At 38.6% G+C, this 23660-nt stretch overlaps 1 protein-coding gene across 18 annotated transcripts in view; it reads right to left on the minus strand.

Annotated features, from left to right (window-relative positions):
- Window positions 1-297: 297 nt before the first annotated feature.
- CIB2 (calcium and integrin binding family member 2) overlaps window positions 298-23660 on the minus strand; it is a 40794-nt gene continuing 17431 nt past the window's right edge. For 17 of the 18 annotated variants that reach the window (XM_082290796.1, XM_082290795.1, XM_082290793.1 and 14 more), the window contains 4 exons: window positions 15241-15352; window positions 7330-7477; window positions 7036-7231; window positions 298-1402 (listed from right to left, as the gene is read on the minus strand). In XM_082290796.1, the coding sequence (XP_082146922.1) occupies window positions 1381-1402; window positions 7036-7231; window positions 7330-7477; window positions 15241-15330 (456 nt within the window). In that variant the 5' untranslated portion in view covers window positions 15331-15352 and the 3' untranslated portion in view covers window positions 298-1380. The remainder of the gene's footprint in view (window positions 1403-7035; window positions 7232-7329; window positions 7478-15240; window positions 15353-23660) is intronic. The other variant, XR_014226816.1, reaches the window with a different exon arrangement.

A 23660-nucleotide genomic window follows, 5' to 3' on the forward strand; every position in this document is an offset into this window, starting at 1 on the left:
AATTTCCATTGAAACTTTTACTGTACAATCATACAGCTAGAGAAATATTTCTTCTTTATTCATAGTGCGTAATCTGAACAGCAAGCTGCCCTGCAAGCTCACCACACAGAAGAGTTTCCAAGGTAGATAAGCATCTCCATCCCTACAGAAATAATAAAAGGGTTAGGTTCTCTACTTTAACAACTTTCTATATAACACATTTCATCCTTTGAAAGATTTAACTTTATTGTAATTGGAAAAATGATCAGAAAGGAAATTAGTTTGTGGTCTGCCTAAAAATTCTCAAAGCACAACAGAATGCTTCAAAAGTTTTAATTGTGATGACTTTGATACAGAAGCCATGTAAGTGACAGAGCCCTTCTGTTGACTGTTAGAACAGTAATTAATACACATATGATTGTCTTCAGGCCCCAGTACCTAAACAATACTGGAAGTAAAAAAAACCCAAACAAAATGATCTAGCTGATTTCCAGCTGGAGGGGAAAGAGAAACATAGAACTGCATTCATGCATTTTATGGGAGAGATTGCATAGCTTGTTTAGAAAGAAAATGTCTTTTCATGTCCTTAATAGTAGTTCTGTGCTTCTTCAACTTCTTCATGAGTTACAGATGACTGTGTTCCTCCATTCAACATTATCAGCCCATAGAATGAGTAAAATGCAGGAGTCCCTTGGAGAATAAGGACACAATTTAAACATTTATCTTGGGAAGAAATGACTCACATATGCAGTTATCATATACAAAAGGCAAATATTTCAAGTTTTATAAGGACACAACAATCCATAAAATATTGGTTGAAGGTAAGCACCAAACCCAGCAGTTGCCATTTCGGTGGCTGAAAGGCAAACCTGGGCTGTGGTTGTCTTCAACACCAGGAGCTTGATCTTGACTGCAGTTCTTTCACCTCAGATATTCTCCATGCAAGATCCCCAGCAGTATGACACAGTGATAGAGGCATCTCATTATTTAAGGCCCATGCTTTCTTTCAAATACTCTTGGAAAACACACCAAAGCTAATCTTTCTCTCAATCTTTTTTTGGGTTTTTTTGCACTTTTAAGAGCAGTATTAAATATTCATAAATATAAAAACTACGTGGAAATACCTTTAATAATATTCTGATTCTGACTGTTAAAAAAAGGGGGGGAGGGGGGAAGAAAAACCACAATCCAACAACCAACCATCTTTGCCAGAGTGCTTGGCCAGCAGTGAAGATAAAAATGTGACTGTTCCAAATATCCATTAGATCACATGATGCTTCTGTCTCTTTGCGGACCAGAATTATTTCAGTACTTTCTGCTAAGTTCTAAGAAGCCCTCATTAGAGGACCAAAGGCCCTGGAGTGCCTGAGATTCAGAAAGGCTGGGCTGGCAGAAACATCTTCAGATTCTTATGTGGAAAGTACTGCAAAAGAAAGAAAAATATTAAGACATACAAACACATCTGTCACTATGCACAACATTTTCCTTTAAGTACACAAAGGAAGGTGTTGTGTAAAAAAATTTTACTTTCTTCTTTCACACTTTGAGGAGATTTAAATTTCATGCGAGAAAATTTCATCTTCTAAAAATTTTAGCTCAGGGGCCAAGCTCAATACCGGATTAAATCAGGTGTAAATTGCCCAATTTATTGGATGTCAAGTAGAGCTAAATGTTTCCCAATGGTACTTTTGCTATGGCACAGCTCTTGGGTTCTAAACAAGACAAATTAGGCAGGTAAAGTTTTTTCTCTTGTTGGGACAAAGAGATCCTGATTGTTATCCTCTATTTGCTCTGTGATACAGGCAAGCAGAATGTCTTACATCTGCCACAAGTCTTCAGAAGAGCTCCTGAGCATCTCAGAAGGACAGGGAGAGACAATTTAAAGAGGGTGTGCTGAAACCTCACTGCCTATAGGCAGCAAGCTCTGTTCTCTGTCATGACAGTATCAACTGTAAGTTTCTTTCCTGAGTGACTAAAATGAGAAGAGACTATTATGTATTTTTGTATGTAAATTCTGCAATCTTGTTGCCTACTCTGAAAGAAAACCTTTTTGGAACATTTGAGAGGCTGAAGGGTTCTGGATGCACACTTTTTGGATTTTGTTTTACCAAAAGAATACTCTAACTTAATTACAGCTATTAGATTTGAATCAGAAATTCACTAAAGGAAACTTGTGGTGTGTATTTGGAGGAGATAAAATTTCATATTCACTATAGGGACCTTTGTCTCCAGGAATTTATTCAATCTGGGTGACAGTAAAAGATATGCTGTATACAGCCTGGCACACCAGCCTAAGTACTGTGAGAGAAAGCAGATAGTGATGCAAATAGTTTACTAGCACTAAGGTTTTTTAAATAAAAGAATTATAAATATCTTGTTCACAATTCAAGAAATGTTTAGGGACTATATTAATCCAAGCTCTTAAAAAAATAACACCCATACAGGTAATATCTAGGAGCTGAAAATCCATAACATTGTATGTGAAAATATTTGAGGCATGACTCCTCAAAAAAATCCATCAAAATCCACCTAACTGGAAATCTATTTCTATTTTGAATAGCCAAAATTTCCGTTGAAACTTTTAGTGTACAACCATACAATTAGAAAAATATTTCTCCTTTATTCATAGTGTCTAATCTGAACAGCAAGCTGTTCAGATTAAAAAATTCTATTTTTTTATCAGAGTGTCACTTTGGCCTTTGAAGATTCAGCTTTTTACTAAGAAGCAGCTGAAATACTCTGTGAAAAATATGGACAAAAATTATTTCCTTCCACTGTTTCATTGCTAAGCATCTCTTGCCAGTTTGTCGCCAGTTCTACTATTAGCCCTTAAGAACTAATTAATCTGTATGTTGGGACAGTCTCATGAGATGCACATTCCCTATAAGGGACCTTCCTTTACTTCAGCATTTGGTAGGATTGGAGTCACAACATGAACTGGTGTATGGGCCAAGGCCCACAAAGGTTTCAGAAATGCTGCATTTCCAATGCCATCATCTTGTTTAATGTGTTGTTTCCCTGTCTAGTTCTGGCAGCTCCCAGGTATTACTGATGCCATATTCCTCTCAAACCCCATTACATACTGTTACAGCATGCTTCACCCTCAGGCATTCAAATAAGCTGAAACTTCCAGGATGATTTATAAAACAATTTCCTGTGCAAAACGTAACCAGTCTTGTAGAACAGAACACTCAGCTAGTGCCAGCTCAAACTGCCAGTGCTTCCATTAAACTACAAGCAGCTTCTTGATGATAACAATTTTGAGTGAAATAAAACTACTGGGATCAAATTTTCTGAACTAGTAACTGTCATTATCATTTACGGCTTAGTCCAGCTTCTGGGATAACAGCCAGCTGCATAGATCTTCCCTGGTTAATGATTAACAGTGTTTTCTTCTAGTCTGGAAAAAATTCCTCAACAACAGCAGTGCAAATCAAGCAACAGACTTTACTGCATCTTCATTTGCCTGACAGCAGCACAAAACTGGCAAAGGATGTCTGTAGGAGATTAAACCTACACAGGGTCATTAAGTAAAGGTTTGAGAAAGGAGCGATGAGATAAGAAAAATCAGTCAATGTAGAGTGGATGAATTTCAGCTCATACCAGGTCAAAGTCTGGATCATGGTGCCAAAGTTAACGCCTGCTGTGTATGTTAAGTAGGCATGATAATTTGACAGCTTAAAAGAACCCCAATGTGTGTAAAAAAAAGTGCTTTAAAACCTGAGTACACATTGCTATAAGAATCTGGCCTTCAAAGGTTTTCCACAGAGTAAAGAAGGTATTCCTCCTCAGCAACTTCCAATCTCATGTTAATGATGATGATAATTTACAGCTGGATGAAAGCTCTCACTGTTTGTCACAAGCTGGGTGAGCACCAGTCCTATGTAAGGGAGGAGAGAGAACAAAGCATTCTATGGCTTTGTACAGATCACCTGCTCAAGCAATGGCAGAGCCAGGGATAAAACTTAACTGCCTGGAATCCTACATTTCCTCCTTTTACAATATGAAGAGGTGGTTTTGGTGGGGAGAAAAGGAAAAAAACAGAGTAAGAAATCCTTTACTACAGAAAAAAATCATCCAGGGCCTTGTAAGTTATTCAGCATTTTCAAAGGGCTCACATACCAGCTGACAGGAGGGTATTCTGGGATCAGATATTCAGAAATATTGACTGTCCAAGGCTTCACAGCAAAATCCCTGCAAACTGCAATTACTCAGCATCTCCAATTGCTTACTGGCAATCATTTTCAATGTGGCTATTGCTTTGGTTCCTAGGTGTTCTATTTTAACAGCTGCTAAGCGGCTGGAAGTGTAAATCATTAGACTCCTGTGCTTCCTTGAATTTAAATTCTGGAGTGCATTCAACTGGGCACAAAAAGTGGAGATATGCAAAAACAAATGAAATTGTGACTGTCTCTGGACGCTGCTGGGTTGGTATTTCTTCCACATGTCTGCTTAAGATTTCAAGTGGACAATTTATTGTAGGTGAAAACATGTTTTTATATATTTTTGCAATAGTAAGAAGCTAGTTCAGTTTACCACTGACATATAGGGCTGGTGACAGGTCTGCTATTAAGACACTTCCTATGCTTTGCATGCTCTGTATTAGATTATGCAGTGAAGCTGCACAGCCCTGCCTGCCCTTTGGCTGCACACAGCCCTAGACTATCACTTAAGACAACCATTACAGCTGAAGACTCAGAAGAGAAGAACATGAGAGGCCAGGAATAGAGCTGGAGCTTAATTCACAAAGATATAAGAAAGCATTGTTTCAGTAACTGAATAGGAAAAGTGTCCGAGACTGTTATGGCACAATTGAACTTCATGAACAGGAACTGGGTTTTTTGTAGTGAGAGATCAGCTACAGGAATTGCACTCTTGTCCCATGTCACAAAGTCTGTCACATGCTGGCAGGCACTGGCTATTGCCACAGAATGCTTGTTTAGGTTCAGTCCCAGTCAGACTTTGGTGTACCTATTGTGGCAATAAATTTCAATGAATCCATTCCAAAAGTCAAATCACTCTCTCTCTTTAGAGTACAACATTTACACAGTATTTTAAAAATTAGAATAAGTTCCTCAGAACATGAAGTTCAGTACTAACAAATATGTCAGTCTGTGATGCACTGCATACAGGAAAAATAGGACTAACAATGTTCTGAAAAAATAAAATACCTTTACAGGCAAAATGAAGAGTAAACCACAGTAAGGCAGAGGTATCAAATCTTCCATATAGATTGGTTTGGATAAAAGTAGTCTCATGATCCTGTCACTTTCTTTTCCTGCAGCTGTTAACGGTTTAAAACAGAAACCAAACTAGAGAACCTACATGTTCTCTTCTCAACTCTGAGACTTTTTTTCATTACACTCTCATTTTCCAATATAGCTTCAAAGACACATGTTGCTGAACCATGAGAAGCATCAGATTCTTCAGAGATTCTAATATTTTCTTTACATATATTTCCAGCTAAGAAATGGTTTTCTTTGTACTGTTATCCCCATAGAAGCTGCTGTTATACAGAAGCTGCCTGGTCAGAGGCTCTAAACCAGTATTTTGGTTAGGAGGTGGAAGGAGACCCTTTTTTATGTCATCAGGAGCTCTTAGGCCTGAGGACTTCAGAGATGAATTCCATGACCCGGCTAAACTCCTGAACCTGAAAAGAGGGAGAAGATTTCTCTTGAAGCCAGGGATGCAAAACATCTGCCTTAAACATGCACATTGCCATCTCAGACATGAAGGAGGTGTCTTGTCACAAACATGGATCCAAGTATGTGTGTTTAAACTGAGCAACTGGATGCTCAGTCTTCCAACCCTTGGCAGCCTCATCCTTTGATTTCGTTGGTACTTTCCACTTTCTCTTACCTAATCTATAGTACTTCACATCTCAGTTCATCCCACTTTTTACTCATCATGTTGCCCTGATGAATACCCAGATCAGTGGCTAAACCAGTGGGAAAACACTCAGTGATTTTCACTCATTTCCTCATCTTCTCAAAACATCACAAAACTGGAAAAGAAGAATAATTGTGACAGTCATTCCACTGGCAAACATTCCTCTCTGCAACTTTCTCAGGAAATGACTGGACTGCATAGCATCCTCAGCTTGGAATTCTCAGTCAGCAGTTTGCAAGCCTCTACAACACAGCAGTAAATGGCACAGGAAACTTCTGAAATTGCAACTTCTGCTGAATCTTCAGATCTGCCTTCAATTCTTCACATTTGATCACTGTTCTCTACTGGATTTGTAGGTGCAGCAGAGCCTTTTGATTGATTAAAGGAAACCCTACCTGACCCCAGCAGCTTCTACACAAATAGCAGTATAAAGGAAATGTTTTCTTAGCTGGAAATATCTGTAAACAAAATACTAGAATACCTACTGAGCTGAGCCTCACCATAATGATGATGTGTATCTTGTTCTAAAAGGGTTTCCATTGATACACTTGATTAGTCAAGGAACACCTGAAATGTATAAAAGACTTTCACATTAACTTTGAGCGTCTCCTTTCCAGAAGCTGATGTTTCTCAAGGTTCACAGGAATCATGGGCTCCTGGCTTTGTTGTCAAACCCTTTAACGTCTTTTCTCAGAAACTTCATTCATGAAAGAAATACTATTCTGTGTTCTGCAGGACACTTTAAAGTTCTTCAAAAACCACTCTCACTCTCTCAGATCAAACAGTTCAATGTGTTTCCGTGTATATTTGTAACATGTATACAATATTTACACACATTCCTATGCAGACAGCTGGGATCCTTGCTATGGGCTTAAGAAAAAAACGAATTTGAGCTGATAACAGATCAAAATATTTTCCTGAACCACAGCAACAGGGGTGGAGGGGCAGGGAAGGTGATAATTAAAAGTCATTGAATTCTTAGTCTTAAATTAGGAGAGAACTGGAATATGCCCTATAAAAGTAAACTGAGTTAGGTAAGATGTCATCCCCTAGTCAGATCTCTAGTAAAATACTTATGTCTGACACTTCTTGTATTAGACTGCACAGTGATATCCTAGAAAAATACCTGGAAGTATGCAAGAGACTCCCTTTTTCTTAAAATAATACCTGAGAAAGTCCGGTGCCTTGGAAATCATGTTTTCAAAATCTGCAAATCCTAATTTCCCATCACCATCCATGTCAGCTTCTTCTATCACTTTCTCGCAAACCAGAGTGATTTCCTCTGCTGTCAGCTCTTCCCGGGTCAGCTTATTGAGGGTTTTTTCCAAGTCTGCTTTACAAATGAAGTTATCTGTGTTAAAATCTAAACAACAGAAGAACCAAAGATCACCAAGAGTCCTACTTGTTTTACTCCAAACACAAAAAGCACAAAAAGCACACCAGAGCACCCCCATACAGTACCGTAGATCTTAAAGGCATAGATTGCTTTAAGCTCTCGGGGAGCCATTTCACTGAGCACGGAGAACATATCCACAAAGTCATTGAAGCTCAGGCTCCCCTCTCCATCTTCTGAGAAAGACTCCACAATCCTTTCTTTGAAGGGATTCTCCTGTGAAAGACATATATAGATGGGTATTTGGAAGATAAAAAACCCTGCAGACTTCCTGATAATGAATATTTAATTGCATGGTTGGCTCTTTGAAGACAACTTTTTCTTTTTTTTTCCCAAAAATGCATCAAAAAATTTACATTTGTATGCTTTGGCAGGAAGTTTCAGCAGTCCTTGCTGCTGCATAGTAGCACTTCTGGCCTTTTATTTTCTCTGGTACACGTCAATGTCCAACCTGTGGTTGGACTACTAAAAATTCCAGAGATTTAAATGAATTTAATTTCCACAGGAGATGATCCTGAGATCATTTCTAGCACCCTAGAATACAACAATATTCTAAAACAACAAACACACAAGCAAGCATAAGAAAAGCTGCTTTATTACGCCGAAAGCCAAACCAAATGTTTTTATAGTAAAAACCCAACATCTTTCTCACAGCTATGTAAAAAGCCTAACACTAATTTGTAACTGTATCTATAAAACTCTGAAAATCAATTCAATTCAGTTGAATAGGAACAGAACACAAACATCACTTGGGCTGTGAGCAGCATCTCATCAAAGCTGTGCTACAGATCTTATCTGAAGCCAAGACACTGATTAACATATTGATCCATAAATATAAGCAGCTGTTGTGGTGCATATCAAGTTCACTATTTTTAATATGCATACAGCATTTTGTTTGGCTTTAAAATGAGAAGTACTGTGAAAGCTCAGAAGTTCAATCATATATCCATTTAATTTCTTTTTTTTTCCTGTAAATTTAATTACCCAACAGGTATTCATAAACCATCCAATTATTTTAAGTGAAATTTCAAAAACCAGCTGTATTTGAGAGACAAATGACCAGAAAATGTTATTTTTCAGTTTACTTGAATTCTTTCTTGATAATTCACACATAGAACAAAAGCATCTATAGAATACATTTTTGGCATAACTGTGGAGACTGAAAAAATAATGGCCAGGAACAAGACTGTTTTAATGGACAGGTGAAGTAGGGACCATGGAACCGTAGGCTCAAATGACAGCCCATTAAAGTAGTCAATACTAAATACAAATTCTCCTGCAGGGTTTGATGACTGAAGAAATTCCATGATAGGGAAAAGGCGTACAGATTTCAAAGGATAGGAGATTAATAAGTTCACTGTTCAGATGAAGACAAAACCAGGCCAGATGAAACAAAAATAGAATAGAAAAGAGGGGTTCCTGAAAATAAAAAGACAGCTGCCTCAAAAAACAGCAGGGGCACATCTCTCCAGAGCCTCAGAATGAAAAACAACACCCCAGAACCAGGCAGATGGCTGAGAGAACCTCACTGTAAGAGGATATGCAGTGATCACTCATGTCTCATGAATGATGTGTAGGTACAGCAGGTGTGCATCTGTGGGTACTGCTCTGGTTAAAGTATCTCACTTAAATGCCTGGAAATGTGCCTGGAAATGTTTGTGGAATATATATTTACCTGTGTGTAGGATACACGTGTACCTGTTTGTGAGATACACACACAGTGACAAGCAGACAAGAACAATTGCTTCTATTGTTTCAAAATGTCAGTTTAAAAATAAGCCAAAGTAAGATTCATTTGGGTTGAAATATATGAAAAGGCCCATTTTCTTCCTAAAAGCACACAAAAATGGTGTGTTATATGTTTAATATTTGAGAATGCCAAATAACAGAATGGACATCAAAACATGTTAGAAATTTATTTTTCATTTCTAAAATGCTGTATAGCTTTCTTTGGAACAAACCTGATCAGAAGGAGGTGGCATGGTAACAATAGTAAACTGACATCTTAGAGGCAGCATTGGGTAACCAACCAGGTGCACACAGATGCAAATATCCCTATCAGCAGTGAATATCAAGCCCAGGACTTTGTGCATTAGAAAGGCAGGATCTCACTGACTCAATAAGCATATTGCAGTTGCAAAAGATGAGTTATTTATTTGGCATGTCAGAGATCTTGAAAATACAGATGAAAATTAAGAATGAATTAAATGGACCTAAGCATACTTCTTAAGTAACTCTTTGCCAAATGGATCTCTAAAACCAAAATGAAAAATAAAATCTTTCCTCATATTGATTTCTTTCCTTTAACTTTCTCATATTATGTGTCTTCAGGCAGTATATCTGTGGCTTACACAATGGAAAGTATTAGCTTACCTTCACAGATACTTTTCACATCCTTTCTGTAATTTCATTACCTCTACTCTAAAGAGCACAGATTAGGATTCCATCATATTTAAAGGAAGAGCCATGGGGGAAGGGAGCAAAGGAGAAAATGATATTGTTCTTTCCTAGATTGCTTTCCCATAAGCACTAATTGTTGAAAAAAGAATCCTTTTAAAACTAGAAACTTACACTTGTCTTAGAAATCTTTTACTGTACTTTCATGATAAAAATGAGAGAGGAGACAGAAACAATAAAGAATTGCTGTAGATACAAAAATGCTGCTAGCAAGGATTTTCTTGCTATTTTCTAAGCCCGTGAGAGACTTCTCTCTCTCACAGAAGAGGTAGCAGAGTATGTAAGCAACCAAACACCTGCAGCCTTGAAAATTCTTGTTTATGGTACAGTAGAAAAATATTTTGACAATGGGTGTTTTAGGATTTTAGCCAATCACCCCAAGGGGTGGCTGATCCTTTGTCCAATTAGACTATGAAGAAAAAAGTCTATAAAAGAGTTTGTAAAATAATTAAATAAATCAATCTTGCTGCACAATTCCTGCCTGCTGGATCTTGTCTCCTCCTCCTCCCTACGGCTGTGAGACACGGTGATATACCCTAGGGTTGCAATAATAAATTGCTATAACTGAAAAACAACTCTGCTGTTTTGCAGATTGATGTTGTGCCATCCATCTTTGTAAGAAATACTTCTTTTACTCAGATAGTTGTGTTTCTGTGCATTTTTAAATCTCACACAGCATCTATTCCAACATATAGACTTATAACACCTTACAAGAAAACACAACCATTTGTTTTCTAACAAGCTATTAGAGAGTTTATTCCTGAGATTGCAGCTAAATCACCTGTTATATTCCCCTGTCCTCTAGTTTCCATCCCAGACTCTAGGAAAGCACTTCAGTGGCCTTTTGCCTTATCTGTTTTGTAGCTTCAGGAAATAATTTCAAGCATCCAGTCCTATTCCCACAAGCTGACTGCATTTTGGAAATAAAAGGTTTCAAGTGAAGTTTGAAGATAGGCCAAAATAATTAGGTTGGAGATATGGAGAGTCATTACAAAATGCTACTTAATTCTCATATCCACAGAAACACAATGATGATATTCTCTTTTGTATTTGAATGTAAGTCCCCACTGACTTTAGAGAACATATCTCAAAGCACAAAGCAGTCTGTTTTGCAGACTACTGAAAGTCTGAATCCTTTTGGATGCTTTAATCAGGACTTTTTCAGCAACAGTAAAAAGCTAACCTTTCTCAAATTTCAGGAGTTATTAAAAAAACCCCCAAACATTAACTGCTATTAGACAAACATTAATATAAAAATGGCTAAATTGTTCATTACCAAAGCTCCATAGGAAACACTGGTGCTTTAGAAGGGAAGAATAATAAATCCAATAGCAAATTGTTCCTGGAGCAGATAAAAGCAAGTTTCTTTGCAGGGTTTTTTTTTCTTAATTTTCTTCTTCCTCAAAATCAATAACTTGGGTTTTATGTGTCTGTGATTATATTAACGTCATCAAACTTCTCTGCAGTGCCTGCAGGGTACTGTTTAAGAAACTCCTGCAGAAACTAAGGCTAAGATAGAGCTAAATTGATATGTTAATGTCTTAAGAGCAAAGACCATTTCGTTCTGTCAGAAGACAGAAGCACAAGCTCAGCAGTGACTCTTTACTGAAGTCAAAACAGCCAAATAATGAACGATTCTGGCTGTGTACAGAATTGCTTGAATATTACAGAACTTAACAGTACGTCATGGGATGATAAGGCATTGTGACAAGAACTGATTCCTAACTGTGTCAGGGAACTGCACAGACAATGCTGCAGATTCTCAGGGAGGTGCAGGTCTGGGGTTCAACAGAGAGAAAACAGCCCTCACTTATGACACCTGGAGCACACACAGTTGAGATGCTTGGGTAAAAAGGGACTTCAGAGAAGCAAGGAGAGTGGTCTGAAGGGAGTAAAACATCCCATCATAACTAGAAACAGCTAACAGAATGCAGCCAAGGATGTTAAGATGAGCTAGAGGCAAAGATTGGCCAGAGTAGGGCTGGGGCTTGGGAAGAATAGCACCCTACTCTCTCAGGTGTCATTTCCCATTACATGGAAAGCTTTGAACCTGAAGACTCACTGAAATCACTTCTAAAACCTCATCCTATTAACACTGTAGGAAGTAGTTTTATTTTGAAGCAACTTGCATGCATTCATGTTTAACCTTACTAAAAATAGGGTGCTAACATTAGTTCTGAAATGTGCAGTGGAGTCACTGTTCCCTTTGTGTCCTTCCCGTCTCCTGTCTGATTCCTGTGCCTGCTGCCCATCGCATTTCAGCAGTGGATTTATGAACTGCCTCCCTCACTCCCCAGCTAATGACAAGGCCTGTGAGGATCAATGAAGTTCCTGTGTGAGCCAAAACCCAGAAAGCAACAGACTGTAAAGGGAGTGAAACAAAAATGGTTCCCCTCCAGGAGCCCTTTGCTGCCCAACTCCTGAGAGAAGGATTGCTCAGCGCTGCAATACCCACAGACAGCCCACACTCTGGGGGAAGAGGCAGACAATTTGAGATGTGGGTATGGACACCCACCCACTGCTACCAGTCACAGGGGTCTCTGGCACCAGGTTATATTGCCACCTGCAGCTCTGTGGAAATGACAGGCATAATGTGACTGAAATCAGTTTTAATTTGAAAAAAATATCACTTTTGCTTTCTCACTGATCCCACACTGAACAGCCAATATCATGGCTACAGTTTTGCAATATTAATTACTGCAATCTCACAGGTGTCCAGATGCCCCAAAGTTAATTTATTAGACTGGTGCCTGTGTAACCAAGATTGTCCAAATTAGAGAACAGAGACTGCAATGAAACTGATGGACTAAAGTAGCTCTGTTAACTTCAGTGTAATGGTAGACCTAATCAACTTAAAGTACCTTTCCCTTCTTTACTTATTTATTTCTTGTCCTGACTTTCAACTTTTAAGAATCAGAAGTTAGTGAATAATTCATTACCAATTAAAGTGAATGACCATCAGCATTTTTTTTCCTTGAAACACAAAAAACCTGGCTCAAAACATTAATGCATGAGGTAAAGACCTTTCTTTATTGTAGCAGAATCTAATTTAGAAAAGTGCATTATTGATTCTATCCGTTTGTCAGAACCTGCAGTGGTATTGAGCTCAACATTGCCAGTAACTAGAAATGTAATGTGTATATGAAAAAAACCAGGTGCATTGAAATTAGCACTAATTTTATTAGAATTCAATAGACATTCAGGTCATTTATTTCTATTGTAAGATGTAAATGTTGGCTTTGTCTTCACCTTGATGAAAATTTACTGAAGAAATGAAACACCATAATGATTTTTTAGGCAGTCTGGTCAAGTTGCAAAGGTTAAATATTTTCTTTTTCTTGGTATATGAGCTGGAGTTAGTATGTAGCTCATATAAAAAAAAAAAAAAAACCAAACTCTTCCCCCTCACCCCCATCTGCACAGGTGCACACAAAATGCTTCATGACCAAGATGGACCCCAGTTTATAACAAAGATCCCAGGCATTTTAGTATCTTTTAGTGTCAATGCTTTGAAAGAGTTATGGAATAAGACCTAGTCTCCTCTTACTGTGATTTTACTGAAAACAAGCTCAGTAGCTATTGAAAGCCCTTTTCTCTGTGAGCTCCTAGAATTCCTGAAATAAATTGAGTGGTTTGACACCAATATTTCTAAGGTTCCTCTACAGGCTTATGAGACCTGAGAGAGGATCTGTACAAAATTCAACACTAAATTTGTCCTGTTATTTTCATAAAGTCAAGTTCCATTACCCTGGAGATATCTTCTAAAGCAGTGTCAGAAAGGCTCATAGACTTGTGGTGTGAGAAGATAGATTATGATCCACTTCATGTATGGAAGTCTCTTAGGAAGTCTATCATTACCACCTAAATTTGCTAAGCTAGCAAGATATGCTCCTGTATCTCAATCTAAATATGATCCTGTATAAAATTTCTGGTTTGTACATCAGCTTAAGTACCAGACCTTCCATCTCTAAAGTTCTCATAGAATGAACTGTTCCTTAAGTGTTCAGTCCTGTATCACTGAAACCAGAAAGACTCTGTGTGATCATAATTTCTCACTTCCTTTTCTAAGCTTAGCCTTGATTTGTCACAAAGCAAATCTCTGCCATCTGGCAGTTAAACTCCGAGGAATCAAAGAACTGTGCCAAAGGATTTCATATTGTGCTATCAAGATCCCATAGATGATAATGTAAACCCTAAGGAATACCAATGCCATTAGAAAAAGCATAAACATATTTTGCTGAAGAAGCCCGTGCTTACTGTAAAAAGAATTCTAAATTATTTCTCAGCTTCTTCAGAAACATAAGCTGTCCATAGGCATCTGCTGAATCAGAGTCTGAAGAATAACTGAAGGATAAAACTTTTCCAAGGTTTTCTATTGAATTAAATGCTTGTATGTGTTTAATGTTTCCATTTATATGAAATGCTGGTCAAGCACTTTTTAACAAACATAAATTAACAAAATGTGCTTCTTGTTCAATGAATTATGTTGTCTCAGAATCAAACACACAACAAGTGTGGTATTAAAGGAACAAGAAGTTCCGTGAACTTCAACTTGAAATCTAATTTAAATGTTTTTCATTTCATGTTGACTTAGCGTCCTCCACAACTGAATTTCTAAAGCACTGTTTCTGCTTGTAAAATATCAGATATTTGAAAAAAAAATACAACACTAAGGAAGAATTTCTAGATCATTAAAATTATGTGACCTTGTATCAATTGCAAGGTTTTTATCGCATTGTTCTTAAAAAGCTTAATAATTCTTCATGCAGCTATCAGATTGAACACATAGTTGTTTCCACATAATAGTAATTCATAGCTATCAATTGATTAGCATACATAAAAAATAGACTGTGTGACAAAACACAATTCAATGAACTGTTTAAAAAATAAATGCTAAAAATCCACATTTGTCCTGTTAAAACCATATTAAATTGTTGAATTGAGAATAAAAACAAATATTGTCTCAATTTTTTTTGCACTGATTGCTTTATACCTACTGCTTCTCTCATTTGCAGTTACATGGACTGTTTCTCCACTTCCTATCATGTAATGTCTCCATGAAAATGAAAACTCCTGATAATTAAGAAAAATAATATTAATTGTGCTTAGGTAGCTGAGAAAAAAGGGGAAAACCTTTACTTTTTATTAGCAATATTCTGCATGCTGCTAGCAAATTTCCTATGAACACACTGAGATAAGAACTTCCGATTTCTAACCAGTTCTTCACACAGAGATCCCTGGGGGGACGTGGCTTCTATGGGGGATACACACAAAGGGCAACGATAGCTAAATTTAATTCTGTTTCCTATTCATTTCCTTTAACATCTACCCCAACTATCTCTGCAAGAAAGACATTCACCTAAATATTTTCCAGTTTCTGGGTTTGGTTTTGCCCTTGAACAGTAGCAGGAAGGGGAAGACCTCAGCATGCCAGAGTGCTTCTGGATATCAATCTTGGCAAAAAGTCTGGCAGACGAGCTACAGAAGTTAATATACCGTTTGTAAGCAGTCAGAAGTGATACCTTTAGCTCAGGCATGTTTATTATAAGCTGCATAGGTAGTTTAACATCTGGGTCCTTTGTATAGTCCATGGGCACAACGTTTGGTGCCATTTCATGGTATCGGCCGTGCAACCTGTAAACAAGCAGAAACAAACAGCCAATAACCAATTTTAAATAACCAATTCCATTCAGACAGTAATCAGATACAAATTTGTCTTGCAGCTCTAATTGTTGTTTTCAGTGCACAAGTCTGAGCCCACCAAATTCCCATCTTTTTGAAAAGAAGAGGGCTTTGATGCAGTATCCAGCATAATTGCTACCAACAGCCATGTGTTCCCTGAGGTGTGTAACTGAGCAGTGTTTCACACTATGTGTATGTAACGTTTAGGCACTGCCTAGGCATGTGCACAGAAGGCCTGAACCAAGGCATGTACTATAAAATGCAATTCTTATCATATGTGGAAGCTTAGCCTTACACCTAAATCATAAACTGCTTAGGGCAGAAAGTGGTTCCTTTGTTGTGTCCTATGTATTAACAGAGTGTATTCTGATCTCTCAGTACATCACATGCACTACTTGTATATATTAAAAAGCTGTATTTTGTGACTTCTTTTCCTTTTAACAAAAAATCCTGCCTGCTCACTAGGCATACTAATGATTAGATATAGAGATTACCATGTTGTGACAGCAGAACATAAAGAAAGCAGTAATACAGAAAGCAATGCCTCAGCAACCCCTTCATTTTCCAGCTTTAGATGCAGCAGCCCCACAGCCAGCCCCACACTCAACTACTTCAGATTCCTGTGTGTAAATAAACTCAAAAGCTATGAGAAAATAATCTACAGGCATCCGTTTTCTCATTATTATGATGTGCCACAAAGAACACATGAAATGAAACACAGAAACACATTTTTTCTGCATCGTAGGAAACTGATGTCTTCTCCCTGCACAGCAATATTTTGTGCCATACCGGAAACTGGATATCCACTGATCTAAGCACATTTCAGCTGCTCACCACAGCTCACCCTGACATTTCATAAATACTGTGTAATTCAAGATGCAATAGCCATTTCCCTCGCTAGCAACTGATTTCTCCATTGTAAATAACAGCTACAAAGATGCTTCTAAATACAACAGAAAAAGCAGCTTAAAAGCATTTAAAAGAAAGCAAACCTTTCAAGTCAAATATCCATCTAAGGGCTACCTTCTTTTTTAAAATCTAGAATACTGAAATGGTGTTCTAGTCTTCAACAAAATTAAGCACTCATTATTGGCAAAACTTGATCGTTGTGGACAACACTTCGAATTCAGGAGCTGACAATCCCTGCTTATTTTAACCGCCAAGATTTGCTTCTATACTTTATCTAATATTAGATTTGTCTCTTTATAACATGCAATACCAACACAAAGTACACCTGTCACTTCTTGCTGACAGAATTCACTATCTTGTCAATCTATTTATACTGAAGTTCTGCCATACCCTTCAGCAGCTGAAAGAAGGATACTGTTTCCAACTCTAGACTAGACTCCGCTAGAGTTGTCTGGGAGACAGGCACTGGCCACAGAAACGTGAAGGTAATTAACTGCAGATTTGAGGGCAGATCTCATATCCTGTTTTCCTCCCAGCTAACTCTGCCATTAATTCACCAAATCAGTCAAAGATCTGTAGATGTAAGACCTTTCCACCTGAGTGGATTTCACACTAAAGCATCCAAATGAGTCTGTAGGAAGTGGCTCTGATCTAGCTCTTGCAAACTAAATTACAGCAATAAAATACATCGTTCACATGCTTTTATCTGCAAGGATCCAGCAACTCTATTTGTAATAGCCTTATCACATGGCATGATTAACATTTACGACAGTGTAAAGGGCCATAAGATTTCTCTATACCCAACATATAGTATGTTGCACTTGCTCCATCATCCTTTGAAATAAAAACCAAAAAACTCCAACCAACCGAACAACCACAAAATACAGTAACATCTCTTCCCACTGGAAGATCGTTATGCTGAAAGGTTCTTCAGGGACACTATGTACTGTTTTATAATAAACCGGATTGCCAATATCAAATGCTGGACTTTGTAGAAAAAAATAACAGACCTGCTTCAGCCTCTTAAACGGATGCTAAGAAAACCACCCATCACAAGGAACACAGTCCTTTGTGCAGGAATTCCACCAACACTCCCATTTGGTTGAATAACTTATGTTACATTTTGGCAAGGAAACAATGCATGTCTGATCAATTACTCTGTAAGACAATGTAAAGCTCAGTAGACATTTGGGTTATTTACACCCATAATCCTCCTGCCTGTATGCAATACCTCACTACACCTTGTAGTGTTGTGCACTATGACAAATCCTGTGAGTCAGACTCAGTTACCAGTTCCCAAATGCTGCTCTCATTACTGACTGTTCTCTCACATCTCTCAATAACATTAATTACTAACTGCAAATAGAAAAGAAACAAAGCTCTGGTAAAGGCTCTGATACTTCTCCTGTTTTTGTAGAAGCAGAAGGCTCTTCAGGTGACCTGAACATATCAGAGCTGTTGTGACTTAGAGGAAAGGCTTCTTGTCATTTTACTCAGCATGCCCTTCACAAGAAGGGTATCTGAAGACAACCTAAAGCTGCTTTCTCTATCTGTTCTAGACACAGAAACATTTATTTCTTGTCAGTCCTGTCTGAACACACGCAGATTTGGAAAAGTTGCCATTATCATGCAGAGACCATCATGTATATTCAGAAGCCCAAGACCAATCTTACTGTCTTTGCAGCAGTAACTACTACAGATCCTGCAGCTGTATTTCCTTTAAAAGATTCTTCTGGATGCATGCAGAAGCATTTTCCCATTCCTGGATGTGCTCTCTTTGTCAGCAGGATTCCTTATTTACTTTGCATGGAAGTAGGAAAGGAAAAATTGGCAGCATCTTCCCCACCACAAACGAGGGTGGGAGGGAATGTGGTGATAAATTCAATGGCAAATTTCATTTACTTATGATGCTCTGTCCCCACAGGTGCTGGTATATGTTTATGCATCATGTACAACACTCAAGGATTAAGGCTGTGATTCTGTATCACTTTAATCCAGTCTAAACCCAGACTGCTGATCTGCCCTTGCAGAAATTTGAAACCCACCAGGCACTCATGTCCCTTGTATAAGCACTAACACTTAAGAATGTGCAGTGAAGTTCGGGAATCTGATGTGTTTGAAAATATAGAAGTTTTCACAGTCAGCTCCTTGAGCTTACTGAAGCAGTTGCAACAGCAGTGGAAGAAAATGAGGGTTTAATTTTCTATTAAATTAATCAATAAAGGCAGAACAAGACTTACCCCTGTAGAGAGCAGTAGTTTTAAAATCAACTCAGCTGCCCATCAACCAGTGAAAACAAAAAAAGCTGTGTTCAGAAAAAAAATCCTCAAAACAGTTTTCTCCCCACAGCCTACTTTTGGTTGACGCTAATTTTCATTCTACCACTTTTTACATGGCAAAAAAGGTGGGTCAGAGTCTGTTCTCACTTCTCAAGTGTGAAGCATCCTGGAGTCAGCGAGGGTGGCACTGTGGGTATTTGCTGGACACAGTTTGGGATGTCTCCAAACTTACAACAGAGCCTCCAGCTCTACCTGAATAGATCTGAAAAAAAATATTTCTAAGCTTACACCCTGCAGCAACCATTTAAGTTCACTATTGAGCTTTGGGAAGAAGTTAGACTGTACCCAAGGTCACCAGTGTGTGTGTTAAAACAAAACAGCTCTTCCTTGGCTTGGTGTGCATTCATCTCCACCATTAAATGTAGTGACAACACATTATATAGCTGGCTGGGCTGCCTTTTTAACAGGCACACTGCTGAAAACAAAAGATAAAAGCTTGCAATGGCTCACTGATTAGAAATAAGTAAAGGCTTTAAAGTGGCCTTTAGAAATGAATAAACATCTCCCCAGTTCTGGTCCCACAGAAACAGTCACTTGATTTATGATGCAAGGGGAAAACATTTTTATTCAGCAATATATATCCTATTTATTCCTAAATAAAAGGGATGTATTCAAAGACTTGTACATTACAATCAAGACCACCTCAAAGAGTAAATTCTAGATTGCTCAGAATTGTTCTGCATGCTCAGAAAAGAAATAAAAAATGGCTTAACTAGAGCAATGAAACCAGACAGTGAGTGCTGATGGACATTCGCACTAGGGGTTCACAGCAGCTGTGGTATGATCTGACCACACAGAGGACAGAATAACCTGTGCCAGCAGCAGGACCAGAAGCGCCCAGCTGCTGTTCAGCTGCAGTTCAGCTGCACTTTTGGTTATTCACCATAACCAGAGCTATAGGCTCCGGTCCAGATGCCAGAGCTGAACAGAACAGCTGGAGAAGGACTTTCTATAATACACAGAGAAGAATTCACCACTCCAGAGACAAGCAGGAAAACTGACAAGTCAACCCAAAGCCCTGGAAAGAGGCAGGTCTCAACAATCAGCCTGTCCAACCACCTGGAGACTGAGATGGCTAGAAGTAAAAGAAGCAACAACATTGAAGATGGGATTGCATGGAATGCAGGACAGAATGCACAAATGGGAACTGATTTACAATCCTTGCTACAGAGGCTGTAGCACTGTACTGATGCAAATCAGTGAACTGCACATGCTCTCTTGTCCTGCAGTGCTTTAATGGACAGATGGGGAACAGGGCCAGACAGACCAAAATCTACAAGTCTGCCACACAGGGAGAAAAAGCTTCTATAGCTCAAAGAGAAGGAGGTCCCTTAATCTGGGCCTGAAAACCTGAGGAAGGAAGGGCCTTTGGGGCTGTCAGCAACTGATAAAGAAAGTACTTTCAGGGTCTCAGATTTATGCCATACTTGCACAAACTGTTTTTGCAAGAACAAATGTAAAATGTTGCACATGATAACTGAGGCATAAATCTCTGTACTGCACCAATTCCTTAGTGAATTATTGCTTCCAAGGATTGCAAGAGGTTAGAATAGTCTATTAGAGAAGGGGGGTCTACCATGTGAAGCAAAATGACAGGAAACATGATACAAGGAAATACAGACAGAAACTGAAACCACAACTCACTAAATCGCCACAGTTCAACAAACAGATAAAGAACAGAGAGCAATGAGAAACACAAGCAGGAAGAGTTGAAAGCTGAAGGAATTCTGTTACTGATATGCCTTGTCCCTTTTATGTTTTCCACTTAAGTTATTTTCATTGTATCAATAAAATACAATAACTGGACACAGAAATCAGATTTATAAAAAGGCAGCATAAGATGAGAAAAAGTGGATAGATGAGTCTTTTGCTAGTTTTTAGTTAGCATGTAAAATATTTATTCATCTTTGCAATTCAAAATGAATCAGCACAAATTAATTCAAAAATAATTCAAAAGAACACTAGATAAATATCCTCCCAAATCATCTGCAGTAAAATTTAAAAGAAATTGCAATAAATGCTTTTGGCAGACAATTTATAATACATTTATTCTAAGTCTAGTCATAGTTAGGAAACCTCTGACTTTCAGTACATGTACTCTACTGTTCCCAGAATTATGTGATGCATACTAAGTATAGATAAAAACACTTTATAATGTTTTCCCTTCCTTGAAGCAGCACTCAAAGCCCTGCTCACAGGCCTCTTTTCTGCTGGGGATTCAAAGAATCACAGAAGGACTGAGGTTGCAAGGAACTCCTGGAGATGATCTGGTCCAACCTGCTGCCCAGCAAGGGCACCTGGAGCAGGCTGCCACGTGCAGATGGCTTTTGAGTATCTCCAAGGCTGGAGACTCCACAACCTCTCTGGGCAGCCTGTTCGGCGCTTGGTCACCCTCACAGTGTTTCCGTATGTTCAGCCAGAACTTCCTGTGTTTCTGTCTGTACCCACCACCCCTTTTCCTGGCACAGGCATCTGTCTCCTTTGCACCCTCCTGATCTCAGCTCTCTCAGCCTTTCCTCACATGAGAAAGTCCTCAGTCCTTTATGGCCTCAGTCCTCTCAATGGCCCTTTGCCAGACCCTGGAGCAGCTCCTTATTTCTCCTGTACTGGGGAGCCCAGAACGGGACACAGTACACCAGCACTCCAGACAGATCAACGCTGACAGGGATCCTGTCCTCTCAGAAGCCTTAGCAAAACAGGTACAATCTGACTAAAATATAATATAGGAAAAGTTTATCAAACAGAAATGCAGGAACTGCCTATAAGTCTTTTTTTTTTTTTCATTCACAGAGGATGCAGAAACATTTTTAACAACAAGAATAGTAACATAATTAACAAGATCAATAGTCGCTTCAGGATATATGTTCTTCGTGTATGTAGTTTCTTGCCTAAAACTCAGGAAAATTCCCAAGGGTATAGAGTTCCCCTCAACTTCATTCTTTTGGCTGGTGTTTTTTCCCACAAAGCTGACATAGGGCAAGTCCCCGTTTCTGCATACAAAACTTCAAACTCTTTAAAAGAAAAAGAGGAGCTGTGTTCTAACTCCTCCTTCCATTTATGTAGCAAGTTGCTCTACAGGCAGCTGCATCCCAAGCAGTTTGCTGCATTTGTGCCCTTATAAGGAAGCTTTGCAGACACTCGAAGGAAACCACTGCTTAATTCTCTGGCAGATTTCAGATTTAAAATCCAGCATTTGGGTGGATTAGCTACAAGGGCTCCTCTCACCTCACCTTTCATCCATCAAGAACAAGCCAAGGAACAGACAGAGAAGAGAAGGCAACAGAAGAATTAATTTTCTTCTACAAAAAGGTTCAAAGGTTTGCTGACATCCCAGCCAGTGTCCAGCTTGATCATTTAGTGCCATACTCCTCTGGCAGTTGTCTAACTAGGTTAAGTCCATTTCAAGTAATACTTTGTGCTTTTTGGCTAGGACAGATATCCAGGAACACCGGCGTTTGAATGCTTGTTTGGGTGCCAAACAGTACCAGTCTACTGAGAGAAGCAGAAACAGATGGGCTGGCGAGCCGATAAGCATTATTGCTGGAGTAAAAGCTTGTCTGCCAGAAAATCAGATTTGTAACACTGAGTAAGAGAAATAATGCCTTATAAGAGACAACCTAGCCATTTACAATCACAAGAGAAGCACGTTATACAAACAGATTCATTGCTATGACTAAAGTGGTTTTCCAACTTTTCTTCATGCCATTTTTTTCTTTTTATTCCTGTTCCTCTCTACAGGATGTTTTCCAGGATAACAAATCTTTTTTGAATGGTGATGCCCAAAACTGGACAGTCTACTCCTACTGAGGTCCCAGTACAGCTGACTGGAATTCTCCCATTTTATAAACACTGCTGACGCTAATGCATCATAGAAATTAATTTCCCTTTTTTGCAAGAGCATTGCGGGGGTGGTGTTGTTAAAATTATGCTCACTTTGCTTAGATCACTAACCCCCAGGCCATTTTTTTAAATACATTGCATTCTGCACTTGCAAATTTTTCCTCACTTCTTAGGACTTGAGTGTGTGAATTTCCTTTTATTCACTTTGACTCTAGTAATTTCTCTAACGTACTGAGTACTGCTGAAAAAGCTAATCTTGATCTTCATAGCATCTGCAACTCTCTTCTCCTCAATACTTCTTACCATTCTCACCAATCTTCTATGTTCAGGAGTACCTTGACCAAGAGGTCAGTGCACTTACACAAGTAGAAAAGGACTAACACAAACTGGAATATGCAAAAGCCTTTACCAAAATAAAGATATGTTGCAGCTGCTTCTTTTCTCTGGTTTACAAAAGCAGACACTCACAGGAAGATTTGCTTTTAACAAATCCACAGTGGCTGCCTCTGAGCATGTATTAACTTACAGTCTGATTGTCTACCAGTGTGTTCTGGCATCTTTCCACACAGAAAAGTTGTATCCTGAAGCTGCACACACTGGTCTCATTTCCACACTCTCCTTAAGAAAACCGGGGCATGTTTTCAAAGGCCTAACACCACCAAAGCAATCAGTAACAGCTCTAAAAATTTGTCAGCTGTCCTATGAGTATTTTAGATAATGTTTTGAGTCAGTGATAACGTAAGTATGTCTACAATAGCCAGCATTCTTGAATATGTTCTTGCCCTGGGCCCATGACTAAATGCTTGCAGCTGTGATCGGCACTTCCCAAAATTAACCATCTTTAATAAATACTTAGGAATGTGTTTAGGTTTTCTGGTGATAAACAGCTATCAAACACCAATAGTGAGCTATGGTTTCTATTTTTCTCTTTTACCAGGCACTCTTGCCTCTGGCGCAGTCTTACTTTATATTTTTTCCTAGATCCATTTTCAGCATTTTGTGAAAATTTTCTCTTCACTTTAAATTAAGAAGTTATATTATTTTCTAATAATTTGCAAATTATCCACACTCAGATTACTAATCAAAAGAATGTGTCCTCAATCCCTCTGACCACAGCCTGCATTTATGTTGACTTAAGCTGACGCTGACACTAAAGCCTTGCACAGTGTGTA

Source organism: Coloeus monedula, assembly GCF_965178545.1.
Source record: "Coloeus monedula genome assembly, chromosome: 14".
In the NCBI taxonomy this organism is placed as follows: Eukaryota; Metazoa; Chordata; class Aves; order Passeriformes; family Corvidae; genus Coloeus; species Coloeus monedula.